The sequence below is a fragment of the Onychomys torridus genome, chromosome 7 (assembly GCF_903995425.1).
Source record: "Onychomys torridus chromosome 7, mOncTor1.1, whole genome shotgun sequence".
NCBI lineage: Eukaryota > Metazoa > Chordata > Mammalia > Rodentia > Cricetidae > Onychomys > Onychomys torridus.
In genome coordinates, this window is record NC_050449.1 from 110,991,440 (window position 1) to 111,007,665 (window position 16,226).

The following is a 16,226-nucleotide window of genomic DNA, read 5'->3' on the forward strand; positions in this document are numbered from 1 at the left end:
TCCACAGGGACATCTGCATATCCATGTTCTTTGAGGCACTGTTCAACCCAGCCACATGACCTCCTCATCACTGCCTGTCTGTACAGACCTCCAGGTCTTCTATGGTTGTTATTGAGATTTAAGGCGTGTGTCTCCATGCTGGCTGTATCCTTGAACACACAGAGATCCGCCTAGCTCTGCCTCCCAAGTGCTGGGATTAAAGGTGTGAAACCACCACCGCCCAGCTTCTGCTATGGCTTGCTCTGACCCCAAGGCAACTTTATTAATATACAAATAAAACCACATTTCACTACAAATGAAATATCACCATAGAGATACACACGGTTTATTGAGAGATTGGATTTGGTCAATGGTATCTTTTACACAACTGTATTTGTGTGTATCATTGGCTCTTCCTTGCATGACAGAAAACTTAGAATTGATCACATTGTTCTGACATTTGTGAAAAGCACCAAAAAGGACCCAGCCACCACTCACAGTGAATAGGAAAAGCCAAACATGAGGGCTTCCAGGAAGTCAGTGTCTCCCTTGAATACAGCCAGGAAAGCCACAGCTTTGGCTGCGTCTGCCAGTTTGGACAGTCCAACCAATGAGAAGGCAGAACAGAAAGTCTATAAAAAAAGAAAAAACACACAGAAGTAGCTCTCTTGCGGAGAGGAAAGACAGCAGCAGCAGTGAAGGGTAAGGTTTTCAGCTCTCAGCCATTGCTCTGACCTCTTGGCTTTTAACTCTGCAATTGGCTCTGTGTTTCTTATTTAACAAGATGGTTACATCTACATCTCTCTCTCCAAGATGCCTTCAAGGTGCAAGGTCATCTGGATGTGCCTAAAAGGAGCTGCCAGCCTTTGTCTGCCTGCCACCAGACAGCACAGCATCTACTATTAAATCTGAGCCAAGGAGTATCATCTGACATTCTCTCTCTCTATCTCTATCTCTATCTCTCTCTGTCTCTGTCTGTCTGTCTGTCTGTCTGTCTGTCTCTCTCTCTCTCTCTCTCTCTCTCTCTCTCCATATATATATAAATGTGCCACTTAAAGTGAAATTCTGTTTTAATACAAAATGGATGGAGTCTGAGATCATCATATTGAATGAAATAAGCCAGACGTATAAAGATGAACAGCATGCTTTTGTCTTAATTGTGGGTTGTTATAGTTTTTGTCAAATTAGCACAAATGTAGACATAACTAGGCAGAAAGAATCTTCATTGAGGTGTGCTGTGGGATGTTCTGTATGTCAAATGTGTTGCTCTGATTGGTATAAAACACTGATTGGCCAGTAGCCAGGCAGGAATTATAGGCAGGACAAGCAGAGAAGAGAATTCTGGGAAGTGGGAGGCTAAGGCAGAGAGTCTCTGCCAGCTGCCACCATGACAAGGGAGATGTAAAGTACCGGCAAGCCACGAGCCATGAGGCAACTTATATAATAGAAATGGGTTAATTTAAGATATAAGAACTAGCTAACAAGAAGCCTGAGCCATTAGGCCAAACAGTTTAAATAATATAAGCATCTAATTATTTTATAAGTGGGCTGTCAGACTATAGGGCTTGGCGGTGGCTGGAGAGAAGCTCTCCAGCTACAGAGGTGTGGCTTCTATCAGATTGTCCTGTGGACAAGTCTGGGGCGTTTCTTGGTTACTGATGGATGTGGGAGGGTCCAGACCCTTGTGAGCAGTATCATCCCTGGGCAGGTGTCCTGGGCTGTAGAAGAAAGATCCTGAGCAAGCCAGTCAGCAGCACTCCTCCATGCTCCCTGCTTCGGTTCCTGTCTGTGTCTGTCTCAGCCTCCTTCCATGATGGACTGTTGACTGTAAAAAGAAATAAACCCTTTCCTCCTCAAGTTTTAGGCCAGTGTTTTCATCATAGCCACAAACTAGGTCCTAGAATTCTTTATATACACACCTGTATACCTAAAAGCATCAATTCTGAAATCATTGTTTAATGTTCAATTATTAAGGCATTTATCATTCCTTGATCTCACACGCACACACATATATACACACACACATATACATACACACACATACATACACACATGCACATACATGCATACACACACATGCACACACACATACATACATACACACACACGCACACACATATACACACACACACATACATACACACATACATACACACATGCACACACATGTACACATACATACATACACACACATGCACACACACAGTTATATACATGACTATGTATTATCTGAAAGCAAAGAGAGAGTGAAGGAAGGAAGGAGACTGGGAGGAGATGAATATATCAAAGTATGTAGTATACCCCAAAGCAATTGTCTTTATGAAACCTGAAATGATGAGTAATTAATACATGCAAAAATAAAAGGAAAAGAAATAATTGGCTTTGGAAAATCACATTTCCTCCAACATGTGGTCAGAAGTGAGCTCCTATGAAGAATTGTTCTGTGTTGGTCTAAGGGCTTACCCTAGCATGCAGTTCCGTGGGTTTGTTATGTCGATCACAATTCACTAGCTTTAGGGTGGGCTGCAGGTGTTTGAAGCCCATGTTTCTCCTCATCTTGGAATTGCCTCTGTTTAGGCAGGGTTTGTGAAACTTGAATCAAAGTGTGTAGTGCTAGCCAAGCATATCAAACCTGCCTGCAGCGGAGAGGTCTCCGCCCCCTTCCAGGTCCTCTTCCTAGGTCCTGTATTTGCTCAGCGGCTTCAGTTTCCCCGGGTCAGACAGCTGGGCACATTACAAAGACGGCAGGCTACTGTGAGGGAGCCTGCTTCTCTCCTGTGTCTTTGAGGTGGATAAATGGTTTAACCAAGAGAGCTCTGCCTCTTGGAGTCCTCTCTGTGTGGCCATGACTGTGGGGACTGCTGGAGACTAAATGGGCAAGGCCAGGAGCACCCAGACGCTGGGGCCAACTGCCCTTGCCTTTGTGTACAAAAGGGTCTTCCTGGGAACATGGGAGGCTGGAGGTCACCCCAGCAATTCCTGGATCCCTCTGCTGTGTGCTTCCTGGACTGCTCAATGGGGACCGGGGTGACTCACATTTCTTGGGTTTGCTCTTCTTGGGCTAGCCCGTGTCCCTGGCTCTACCACACCCACTTCCGTAGCTTTGTGCATAGGATATACCTCCTACTCAAACTAGGCAAGCAAAATCAAGTGTTTAGGTTTTTATTTGAATGAAGATTTTAAGTATTTGAATATAGTAGCATAGGCCTCTATATACTAGACCCTTAGTGTCTGTAAGATATTGGTTCTGAATTTGTTTAGTGTAGACATAGGGTCTCATGTTACCCAGAATGACTTTGAACTTCTGATCCTCCTGCCTCCACCACTTGAGTGCTAAGATTATGGGCATGTGCTACCATGCCCAGCTCATGATGGAACCCAGGGTTTAGTATGCACACACTCACTCTAGCAACTGAACTACATCCCTAGTCATGATGTTGTGTCTTGTTTGGTTTTCCTGAAAAGGAGTAGGGTGGGTGTCTGGTCTTAGCAGAGGGAGTCCAGACCCCCATGGCTTGATGCTGCAGAGCTCCAAGACAGGTGGGTGCTCTGGGGTCCTGCAGTGAAGCTGCTCACTCTGCTTCAGAGGGCTTGGCTTTGACCCAGAGGCCATGAGCACAGGCATGATGACTTCCCATTACTGTGGCTGTGGGGGATGGGTTGTCCCATCTGTGGTTGTGTGACTGCTCCCAGAGCTTCAGAGATAGTTAGTGAAGGTCACAGGGTGGACAAAGATTCAAAAGATGGATGCTCTGTCCTGCTTCTCCTGGGTCCTTTAAAGAACACAGACCTACCCAAGGTAGAACCAGTGTGGAAAACCCAGAAAAATCTCTGCTGTAGGTCTTCCTCTTCTTTTTCTTTCTATTTTATTTTGTTTTTCAAGATAGGGTTTCCCTGGCTATCCTGGAACTCCCTCTGTAGACCAAATTGACCTTGAACTCACAGAGATCCCCTTGCCTCCTGCCTTCAAGTTCTGGGATTAAAGGTGTGAGACACTACCATCCAGCAGATCTTTCCCTTCTTAAAATGACCTTTTATGTCCTTGAGTCTCTGGGTTAGTGGCTGTAGAACCCGTGATTCCTAGTACACAAAGCACAGAGCCTTTTCAAGTAGTGCTGAATGGCATTCTGGGAGCCTGACTGACTGGAGGTGGGAAGGGTAGGTGAGAAGGCCAGTGGCTGCAGAGAGATTTCAAAGTTCAGGACTTTGTCAGCAGGAGAACCGTCCATGCCTGGCCCTTGTGCATTTATTTCTGCATGGGTCTCAGTCAAATGCCGTCAGGCAAATGCAGGCTAGTGTTGAGGACACTTAGGCAAATAAGCTTGCCATTTTCATGATGGGAAGTGTATAATTTATGTTTACCTGAAAGGTCACCTGAGCAGAGAAGCTGAGGGGGTATCTGGAAGGCTGTAGATTCCTATGACATCTAGAAAACTGAGGCCTCCAAGAACAGAGTAACTAGGTTACCATTGCTCCTGGGTGTGTATGGGAAGGGTGGGGCAAGAGAGTTCATGGCTGCATCACTGAGGTTTCTGGGAGGCTGAGAATGTGGGCTGTCCTCTAGCAGGGATTTCTGAGTAGTGGGGTCCAGGCAAGGCCTCCACATTCATCCTCACTCTGGAGCCTTCAGAGAGGGCAGGCCCAGACCTGGTAACTTTAGAAATGTCTAAGCCATTGCTGGTGTGTCCTGGGCCCTCAGCCCTGGAATAGGGCAGTGCCAGCTTGGAGAAGTGGTAGCTGTCCTCCATACAGCACCTCCTGCTCACTGAGGCTGGAGTACCAGTGACAACTCACCCCTGTAGGACATTAGCCTGGGCCAGGATGGGGCCATCTCAGAAACCTCAGCTCCCAACATAGGGAACACCCTCAAGATTTGAGATTGAGGGAGGCATGGTGATGTTTCTCTGTGAACTGTCTTTAGAGTCCAAGCTATAAAGAGACTTGGGGTGCTTTAAAAGCACATAATTGCTATCATGTCAGATTTATAAGGCTGAGCTGTGTCAGGCAAGATGGTCTCTGTAGACTCCTAAAGTCTGAGTTTTCTGGATTGTTTCATGTTTTAGAGTTTCAGTTGCAGGGAGATGATTAGTCTGTAGCATGCCTGGCTTGCAAGCACACCCATAAAACTCAGGACATGCTAGTTTGGGCTTGTCATCTCAGCACCGGGGAAGTGGAGACTCCAAGTCTCTGATTCTCCTAGCCTAACTGGTGATTTTGAGGCTCAGTGAGGGGTCACGACTCAAAAGACAAAGGTGGATGGCCCTTGAAGAGGAGTGTTGGGGGTTGTCCTCTGGCCTCCTCATTCTTACCTGTGCACCTGTGTGTAAACCCACCCAGGAACACACACATGCACACATGCAGAAATTACAGTGGCTTATTTAGCTTTAGCATCTGCAGGTGAAAACCATTATCAGACATTCTAGGTTTTATTTGTAGCTGCTTAAGTTGGACATTTTGACCTTTTTGTTACTGTGCTATTTTAAAAAAAGATTTGTGTGTGTGTGTGTGTGTGTGTGTGCGCGCGTGTGCACGCGCACGCAGGTGTGCAGGTGCCACAGGAGGATGTTCAATCCCCTGGAGCTATAGTTACAGGCAGTTGTGAGCTGCCTGACGTGGGTCCTGGGAATTGAACACTGATCTTCTGGAAGAGCAGCAAGTGTTCTTAACGGCTAAGCCGCTCTCTAGTCCCACATTGCATTGTTTGAGACAATTTCGCTTTGCATCATTTTTGTACCCCACAGTTGATGTAGGATTTGTTTCTTTGCCCATCTCTTCCACTCAGCCCCCACTGTGAGATTTGGGGCTGCTTTTGACAGCCAGGGAGTCTTCCTCATAATGACTGAACAAGGCGGGGGGGGGGGGGGGCTGATTGTAACCTCACAGGGGAGAGGAGTAACTCAATTAATATTCCATTGTAATTTGGCCTGGATTAATGGCCACTTACTGGAAAATGTTATAAGCTCTGCGGTGTGTTGTTGGAAACTGAATTTCTCCCTTCATTTCCCCAAGGCCCTTCCCACCCCGCCTGGAGCACACACTTGGAGCTTCAGGAAGCCCCGTCCTGTTGTAATCATAGCTTCATTGTTCCTTTAGTCTTTCAGAAAAATATTTCCATTGCCTTTAATGATACTAGAGAATCACTGAGAGCCTTGGGGACAGTGTGGGGGTCACTAGGTTAACACTGGCCAGCCCCAGCCTGAACGTCTCCAGCAGCGTTATTGCTACATCGTTGGGGACACCCGAGGGCCCTCTCACCTCTCCACCTCCTACTCTTTGTTCCTGAGGTGACTTCAAAGAGTCAGTCAACCTCTTAGTCTTGCAAAACCCCTCACTTTGTACCACAGCGGTACAAGATTGTGTGTGAAGTAGCTGTGTGACCCTTGGTAATTGACTCCATCTCTCTGAGAACTGGTTTTCTGACCTGTTCATGAATGGAGAGATGTTTGGAAGTTCAGGAGAATCAATGTGATGGCAGAAAGGAAGAGAGGCAAAGCCTGGAGCCAGCTAAGCAGTCCTCAGGTGGCCTCCCTCTCTTCCTGCATGCCTTAATAGTAAAACGGCCACAAAAATGTCCTCCTGTGCTGAGTAGTGCATGGTGTGCATGTGGGTGCATGTTCAATTGTGTTTAGTGCATGCACATTTGTGCACTCCTGCAAAGGTCACCCTCATGTGCCATCTGCTTTGTTTTTGGTGACAGTATCCTTCACTGACTTGTGTCTCACCAAGCGAGCAGGCATCTAGAGTCCTCCCGTATCCACCTCCCCGGCACTGGGATTACGAGTGCGCACATGCTCCACTTATTTTGAAAACATGGGTTCTGGGGACTGAGCATAGGTCCTCATGCTTACACGCAAGCATTTTTATCAATTCAGCTAACTCCTCAGCCCCAACTCAGTTTTCTTTGGGCCCCAGGAGCTCTGATTGTTTCTTCCACACAAGGCAGATGAGGTGTTTGCACACACTAGCAACACACACCTCAAGAGTGTGACAACATGCTGGGGCTGGTTTCCTCTTCCTCAGCGCACAGGTGGATGACTTGCTTCTGATTGCCCAGGAGAAGGCAGATGGCCAGGGGCTCTCTGGGAGGGTTGACATCCTTCCAGGGGGCTCCCCATGGCAATGTCCACAGTGTTCCATTTCTGAATCCTGTTTTTGGCTCCCCGGGCCCTCTGGGTAATTGTCACCAGCCTCCTGGCTGACGACTGTGCCTGTCATTCCTTTTTCTCTCATGAATGGAGGTAATCCTCTGAGGCACTTGGCAGCCTGGCTGCCTGATGGCTTCAGAGCCCAGTCTGGTGAGTTCCTAAGACTTTCTTCCTGTACCTCAGCCTGGACGGCATCCCTGGGCCCAGCCCACAGAGGTGCGGGGGAAGTGGTCAGATCCACACATGCCTGGCACATACTGACATGGCTGTGGTCTGCTTTTCTCCCTCTCTCCAGAGTATAAGAAGAAGTATGGGGAGGAACATGGCTCCTGCCAGGCCGGGATGGCAGGCTTCTTCACTGAGGTGGGTGTCAGCCATGTGGCATTTCTTTCTCTGCCCTTCTTGGTGTTTGGTCCTTTCCATTTTGTGGTTGGGTGGCCCCTGGAGATGGGATTTCTGGTGCCCCCGGCAGCTGAGCCCCAAGGGAGTAGATTCTCATGTCTCTGCCAGGGGACTTTAAACCTGATGAAGGGCATCAGCTGAGCCTGGACCATGTGGGTGTTGGGGCTGGGCTGGCTCATGGGGAGATTTCTAGAGTTGACTTGGCCTGAGATCTATGGGAGAAGCTGACAGCAGTTTAAATGTATGTCAGTCTCCTGGGTGTCACTTCATATCACTTCCCCTCCTTAGCAGAGAGACTCAATTTTACACACATCAGGCTTTCCATCCCTGGAATTCTGAAGACTTCTAGTCTGGAATGTGCCCAAGTGACAGGAACAGAGTGATTTTTGACTGCTAGGACATTTTCCGGTACTTTTTATTAAAACTGCATCTCTTTATTTTGTGCATATGTGTCTGGGTGAACATACTATGGCTCATGTGTGGAGGTCAGAGGACAAATTTCAGGAGTGAGTTTGCTCCTCCCACCATGCGTGGTCCAGGGTTGAACTCAGGTTGTCAAACTTTGGGCCATTGCAGTGCCCAGCCAGTCACATGCCATCCCTCTCGTGGCTTTGCAAGGACAGTATCATCCATGCACTTGTTCAGGCCAAACATCAAATGTCCCTTTGCACCCCAAGTTCACCGTTTAATCCCTAGAACACATACCAGATGACTGCCTTTTTCTGTCGTTACTTCACTTGGTGATGGCCGCCACGATGCTTCTCCCAAAGCCACCAGCACCCTTGCTGACTCACTGCCCCCAAACTGTCTCCCATAATCCTTAATTTTAAAAAAATAAGATTTTATAAATTATGTCTATGTGTGTGAGTGTATGTGCATGTGTGTGTATGTTAGTGCAGTGTCCACAGAGACCAGAAGAGGGCATCAGTCCTGGCACTGGAGTCACAGTCGGTTGTGAGCTGTCTGACATGGGTGCTGGGAACTGAACTTAGGTCTTGTAGAAGAGCAGCCAGCACTCTTAACTGCTGAGTCATCTCAGTATTATATATACATAATATAAATTCTTCCCTTTTAAAGCCTACAGCTCAGTCATTAATGAATTCTCAGTGTCATGCAGCTGCCACTCTGTGTAGTTCTCCCCCCCCCCTCCAGCCTGGGTCCTTTCTTGAGTGGAACCATATGTTTTCTGCCCAGTAGCCTGAGGGATTTTACAAAGCAAATCCTGACATTCTGACCCTATGGCCTCCTATTCCATGGAAGACAGAGGCCCTGATTCCACACTGCCCAGGCCTGACTCTCAGGACCCTGTGCCTTCCCTCCTGGGGGAGCATGTGTGACACTGAGGGGGCAGGAAAGAGCCTTCTCTGGTCTGGGACTTTCCTCCTCAACAGCTCAGAGTCAGGGGAACTGTCCACCCGGTTCTCAGAGATGCTCTCTGAAGTCAGAGAAAACAGTCTGACTAGTAGCTAGTCCAGAGGAAACAAAGAAAAGATGGTTTCATCAGCTGCACTCTGGAACTAGTAACCACCAGGTGCTTTGCTTCCAACCCTGTCTCCAGCAGCTTGCCACGCCCGTTCACATCAGCACCCTTTCCTGACTCTGTACTAGTGATGTTCAAACCGAATGGCCCGGGATCTCCATGGATTTGGCCCAACACAAAATGTATTTAAAATGTAAAATTTACTCTTGCAAATTGATTTATCACATTTGCACAACTCTTAAGCATGGATACCAAGTTCTGTTGGGATGTCAAAAGGATGGACCTGCCTGGTCTACACAGAGTTCCATGCCGGGTCCTGGGATTGGCGTCACCGTTTGTTGTAGTTAAAATGAGAGCCCCTCCTGCCTCCCTCTCTACCATCCCACAGGTCCACAGCCTCCCACAGAGACCCGCTTTCTCTCTGAGTTCTCCCTCCCCTCTGTAGAACCCTACCATCTTTCCCGGAGTCTGGCCTCCCAACAGGAGCCTCAGAACCACCCTCTACAGACAGCAAAGACATCATGGTTCTTCTTGCTCAGATGTCCAGTGTCTTCCCATCTGCTTTTGATAAAATCTAAGCCACACTGTCCACAGCCTCCTGGGCCCTCCTGCCTCTCTGCCCTCATCGACTTCCCCACCCCCTCCTGCACACATAGCCATGGCCACTGCTGGGACACAGCACATTCTCACTGTGGCACAGCACACAAGACACTGTGCACTTGCTACACACAGCTCTCCCAAAGTCATTCAACAATTGAGCCTTGGTATATTCTGTTCTTAAAGGTGAAATATTGGGCTACTCAGAGAGCTGCTTCTAGAATATTCTTGGGCATGGGCTGCCCACAGGCAGAGTTAGGGCTTGAGTGACTCAGCATGGGGCAGTGTGGAGATATTTACCCTTCAGGATAGAGGAGAGGGTTGATTCATGGTAGAGATCAGAACTTATTAAGCTTTTGACCAGAAACTGGGGGACAAGGATTCCTGGGGGTTACAGGAGGAGATGTATCTTTTGGGCCCCATCAGCTGGTAAGTTGGAGAGGGTGAGACATTGGAGCTAGACAGAAGGAGGGCTTGCAAAGGGTGGAGAGGGCAGGGCAGTGTGGGAGAGGCCCAGCAGCAGTGTAAGCTAAGGAGGAGAGATGGGGACTCAGAGACCAAGATAACTTCGGTGCCCTGACTTTTGCCTCCTAGGCTCTGTAGATAAGTAGGGACTGAGTGTCCAGAGCACAGGAGAGGGAGATGGCTCTGGTGGGAAGGTGAGGCCATATAGTTTTCCAACTCAGGCAGTTGTCTCCTGGCTTGCCTGTGCCTCAGCCTCAGCTTTAGTTCCCAGGCTCTGGGCCCCTGTAAACAGCAGGTCTTTGAACTCTCTGTCTCCCTCATTTCTGGAACTTTAACCATCTGCAACTGAACAGGAAATGTGGTTGGAAGGGTCAGGCAGGCCCCATGCCCCTCCTCTGCCCTCCTGCTGGCCTCCACCCTCTGCCACTGCGTTAGCTGTAGCCTGCTGGATGCGGCCATGTTGGGCCAGACCATTCCCACCCGAGACTGACTTGTGGGTCAATGCCCCTGAGGTCATCAATCATCTTCTAGTTATGATGCCCTGTGCCCTTGAGGATAAAGGACAACGTAAGCCATTTTTGTAGACTAGAATATCAGTGGTGACATCCTCCAAGCTTCTAGAGGAGACAAGGAAGGACCAGCCCACCATGGAGATGTCAGGTGATATTCCTCGGCTCAGATTTAATAGTAGATGCTATGCTGTCTGGTGGCAGGCAGACAAAGGCTGGCAGCTCCTTTTAGGCACATCCAGATGACCTTGCACCTTGAAGGCATCTTGGAGAGAGAGATGTAGATGTAACCGTCTTGTTAAATAAGAAACACAGAGCCAATTGCAGAGTTAAAAGCCAAGAGGTCAGAGCAATGGCTGAGAGCTGAAAACCTTACCCTTCACTGCTGCTGCTGTCTTTCCTCTCCGCAAGAGACCTACTTCTGTGTGTTTTTTCTTTTTTATAGACTTTCTGTTCTGCCTTCTCATTGGTTGTAAACCCAGCTACATGACCTCCTCATCACTGCCTGTCTGTACGCCTTCTATGGTTGTTATTGAGATTTAAGGCGTGTGTCTCCATGCTGGCTGTATCCTTGAACACACAGAGATCCGCCTAGCTCTGCCTCCCAAGTGTTGGGATTAAAGGCATGTACCACCACCGCCCAGCTTCTGCTATGGCTTGCTCTGACCCCAAGGCAACTTTATTAATATACAAATAAAACCACATTTCACTACAAATGAAATATCACCATAGAGATACACACGGTTTATTGAGAGATTGGATTTGGTCAATGGTATCTTTTACACAACTGTATTTGTGTGTATCATTGGCTCTTCCTTGCATGACAGAAAACTTAGAATTGATCACATTGTTCTGACATTTGTGAAAAGCACCAAAAAGGACCCAGCCACCACTCACAGTGAATAGGAAAAGCCAAACATGAGGGCTTCCAGGAAGTCAGTGTCTCCCTTGAATACAGCCAGGAAAGCCACAGCTTTGGCTGCGTCTGCCAGTTTGGACTGAGATGAGATAGACAGTGTGATTACTAAATGAAGAAGGGGGAAAAATAGGAGGTTTGTCTTCATGTTTTAAATTTTATTGTTATTATTAGTGCGTGCATGTGTGTGTGTGTGCATACATTTATGTGCATATGTGTATACATGTGTACATGCATCTATAGAGGCCAAAAGTCAGCCTTATGTGCCATTGTTCCTCAGGAGCCATTCACCTTGTTTTTTTTTTTATTTTTATTTTTTGAGTCAAGGTTTCTCAATGAACCTAAGTTTGCTGATTAGGCTGACTGACCAGTGAACTCCAGGGAGCTGCCTGTCTCATCCTCCCCACAATAGCATTCCAGGCATATGCCACCATGCCTGGGTTTTTATGTCAGTGTTGGGGATTGAACTCAGGTCCTCATGCATCTGTGGCAAGCAGGTTTACAAACCAGCTAGGTCTCCAGCCATCTTTTCCCGTTTTTAAGGAAGGAGATGACTGTGTTTATGTACTCTGTGACACTTGAGAGGTAGCAGGAGAAATTAACTTAGTGTTTCTTCTGGATGAATCCAAATCACAGGGGAACAGTGTGTCCCTCACCCGGGGCCCTGCAGAGTCTTTAGTCTCCTGCTGTTGCTCAGAACAAGTTGCAGATGAAGAGAATTCCACACTGTGTATACAACTGGTCCTGAGGGCATCACTCATGCTCTCCAGTGCCCTTTGTGTTCTGGCATTGATTACACATTCCTTTTTAAGCTCCAGGCCAGGAAGAGTCTCTCTCCTCTCATGAACCTGTGGCTTGCCTTTCAAACACCCTTTGAGAACTGGCACTGTTTTCACACCAGTGTGAGGAGAGTGAGTGGATGGATGAGTGATTGTGCCTTGCACCACCTTCTCCTGGTGACTAAGGAGGTGATCTGTCTATAAAGGAGGAAAGGATGGGATGGAGAGAGGAGAAGAGGGCTTCCCATAGCCCTATGGGCCAGTGGAGGAAGGGACTTTAAACACACAGAGATCCAGCTGCCTGGTTTGTGTCTGTATATTCATACAGATAAGTTATTTAAAAGTTTATGATCTCAATAAAAACTCAAGTGTACCCCAAGACTATCTCTCAGTGCCTATATTTTTGTTTTATTATATAAAGCTACTTTATTTTTTAAAGACTTGATTGTTTGTCTATGTATGTGTATGTGCTCCATGTATGTGCATGTTGTATTTTTTAAAACAAATATTAACTTACAAAAGAATGAGATTTTATTGTTTTTTTTTCCTGAATGAAAGTTGTTCTTGTTTCTTTCTCCATCATTCTTCTCTACTTTCCCTCTCTCTTTGTGCTCTCCCACCCCCTAGGCACCTTCTTTCCATTTTTAAAATTTGATTTATTTATCATTGTGTATATATATATGCACACATTTTATGTATGTGTATATATGTGTATGTGCTTGCAAGCATGCAGGTGTGCCTGGTGTAGTACATGTGTGGTGGTCAGAGGACAACTTTCAGAAATCAGTTTTCTCTTTCTACCTTGAGTTTTGGGAATGGAGCTTGGGTGTTCTGTCTTTTGTAAAAGCCCCTTTACCACCCAACATCTTTACCAGACCATCTCATGCAGCTCAGGTTAGATTTGAACTCACTATGTAGTCAAGGCTGGCTCTGAACTCCTGATCCTCCAGCCTCTATTTCCCAACTGTTGGGATTATAGGAGTGCCCCACCATGCCAGGAGTGATGTTGCTGTGTTCTTTTGAGCACTGTTTCCTGGAGTCACATGATTTAGGAACAGTATCAATTGTTTACCATTCTGTGTTTTATCTTAGGATGAACGTGTGTGTGTGTGTGTGTGTGTGTGTGTGTGTGTGTGTGTGTGTGTGTGTTTTGGGGGTTGGGGGTGTTCATACAGCCTCACTGATAGCCAAAGCAGGTACTTGGTCTGTCACTCATTCTCTCCCCTTGCTTAGTAATCTCATATTTAGGTCTAAAAATTCTGGCTACATGGTAGAGTCCAGATTGCCCAGGATCTGGTACCATATGTGTCACTGCCGTAGAGAGGCATTGTATGTCAATGCTCAACTCTCCTTTGCGGTGACTGCAACTTTCAACATATCAACTAACTCTGTCTCCTTCTGGATTTTCCCCCTAGGAGCTGGTGGTCATGGGTGCCCCAGGCTCATTTTATTGGGCTGGGACGGTCAAGGTGCTGAATCTCACAGACAACACATACTATAAACTGAACGATGACGTGATTATGAGCAGGCGGTATACCTACCTGGGTGAGTAGCTGGAGAGTCTGTAGGTGACAAGGTGGACTGTGAGCGATTACCATGACCACAAGCTCATGGATTATTGCTTTATTAATAGAAAGAAGCAGTGGTTGGCTCTTATACCCATCAATCTAATTAATTACACTTTAATTAGAGTTTCTTAACATTTAGTTGCATACATGGGTGGTAGGGAGATCAAAGAGGAAACCCTGTGAAAACTGGATGGTTTTGTAAAAATGTGAGGGGGGCCTCCAGGGGACTAACCATTGCCTTGCCTCGCTTTAGCAGCCAATCACATTCTGGGAGCCAGACACGGAATCAATGCCGTTGAACCTGGCTTTCCCTAGAGATCATTGTGAATGGTGTGCCTGCTTCCTGGTAACAAGTATAAACAGTAAGAATCAGAATTTCCATGAGATCAAACAACATAGTGCTGAACTTCCCTCAAAGGAAATTTCTCTCTTTTTTTTTTTTCATTTCATTAAAATTCTTTTAATTGTGTAGAAAGAAGATGGGCATAATTTAATTTAGCAGCCACCCAGGCAAAAATGATCCTGGGCTGGGTACAGCACTGTGTATCCATAGTCCTTGCTATGGAGACCACAGCTTCAGCAGGAAGTTTATGGAATCAAGGACATTTGAGGCTATTCCAGACTCCATAGGCAGATGCTATTTCCAAACAAGGCGGGGTGGGAGGAAAGAGTCAAAGATGAAAGGAAGGAAAGAAGAGGAGGGAGAGAGAGAAGGTTCTAGAAGAAGGCCATGCTCATTTAAGAACAGAGATAAGTTGGGCACAGTAGCCTGTACCTGTAATCCTAGCACTCTGGAGGTAGAGGCAGGAGGATCACAAATTTGAGGTCAGCTTGGGCAACCTAGCAAGAGCCTGTCTCAAAAATACAAAAACCAAAACACACACAGAGATGGACTGCCTTTGTTTGTGTAACTGTACACCAATTCTTTTTGTTCAGTCCAGGCCTTAAGTGGACTGAAAATTAAACTAAATTTAGAAAGGTTAGTAATGACAAAACAATGTCTTTCATGCCTGCTGTATATAAATTAAGCCAAGGGAAACCCCTGACCCCCTTCTAGAATAGAGAACTCCCTGGAATCACCTTGGTAGGAGGGTGTAAGGAGTGGGGGGGCAGGTTGCCATTCCCAGCTTGAGCATTTTGCCGACTAGCACAGACCCAGCAGCACTTTACATGTTTTGAGGTGTTTCTGCATCCAGCTCTTTAACCCACCACTTACCAAGCATCTGCTCAGTGCCAGGCTTGGTGTGTAATTTCTTCCAGTTCCTGAAACAACCTTCTAAGGCAGGCGTTATCACGGTCGTGTACAGTTCCTAGGTGAGGAAGTGCAAAGACATTATGGAACTCGTCAAAGTCACATGACTGATAGGCAGTGAGGTCAGTTATAGACCCACAGTTTCTGATGCAGGGTCTGAATACTGAAGCCCCGAACCCCAGGGTGTGTGATGCAGAGGCACACTTGCTTCTAGTACTGAATCTCCCACTAAGCTGTGAGCACCCTGAGGTGGGGGTTTTGCCTCACATTCCCAGGGCGCTGTATAAATTAGTGACTAGAATGGACTCAACACTGAGTCGGGGATTTAAGGGAAGGCACATAGAGTCACAGCTCCTTGGTGGCTTTAGGTTTGAGGACAGGACCTGTGGTTTCTCTCTGTGACAAGCCAGAGGTCCTTATCTGCTAGAGGGATTAGCATGGAGTAGTTGAGGTGAGTATCACTCATGGTAGTCTTGTATAATTCGAGCCTTCAGGCTGACAGAAGTCAAGCATGTAGAAAATGAGATAGCTGTGCTAAAGTGATCACAGCCGACCTGTGTCACAGGTCAATATGTAATCACAGCCTTAGGGTTTGAAGGTCATGAGAAAGCTTTTTCTACTGGCCGGGGTGTGATTTCAGCCTGCCAGCTAGGCATGTGGGAAGCAGGAGACATTTAAATCAAGATCATATGCCCTTTTTCCATCGTTTCTGGGTTCTCTTTAAACCCAGATCCTTTTACTGCTCACCTGCTCACCTGTCCACACACCCATCCATCATCAGTATCTCTCACTTCTCTTAAAAAGGATATGACATAATTTCTAACTGCAGGTATCTGGACTCATGCAGATTGGCTTTGAATATTACTTGGTAATCTTGAGCATTGGTGGCTAACCATGTACTGTCTATATGCAAAAAAAGAATATTGAAATATTTTGCAGTATTAGGAATTGAACCCAGGGCTTTATGCATACCAAGCAAGCACTCTGCCATTGAGCTGAATCCCTAGCCCTATGTTCAGTTTCTTGACCTGGATGGGGTTGCACCACTAAGGATGTGTATTCTCATTCATAAAGTTGTGTCACTAGATTGTGCTCCTTCATGAAGCTGTATGCTTTTGTGTGTGGACTGTGTCA

The 16,226-nt window shown here is 46.7% G+C and overlaps 1 protein-coding gene across 1 annotated transcript in view; it reads left to right on the forward strand.

Annotated features, from left to right (window-relative positions):
* Itga9 (integrin subunit alpha 9) overlaps positions 1–16,226 on the forward strand; it is a 308,478-nt gene that overhangs the window by 38,028 nt on the left and 254,224 nt on the right. Inside the window, exons 5-6 of the mRNA XM_036193333.1 lie at positions 7,420–7,487; positions 13,688–13,817. Coding sequence (XP_036049226.1) covers positions 7,420–7,487; positions 13,688–13,817 — 198 coding nt within the window. The remainder of the gene's footprint in view (positions 1–7,419; positions 7,488–13,687; positions 13,818–16,226) is intronic.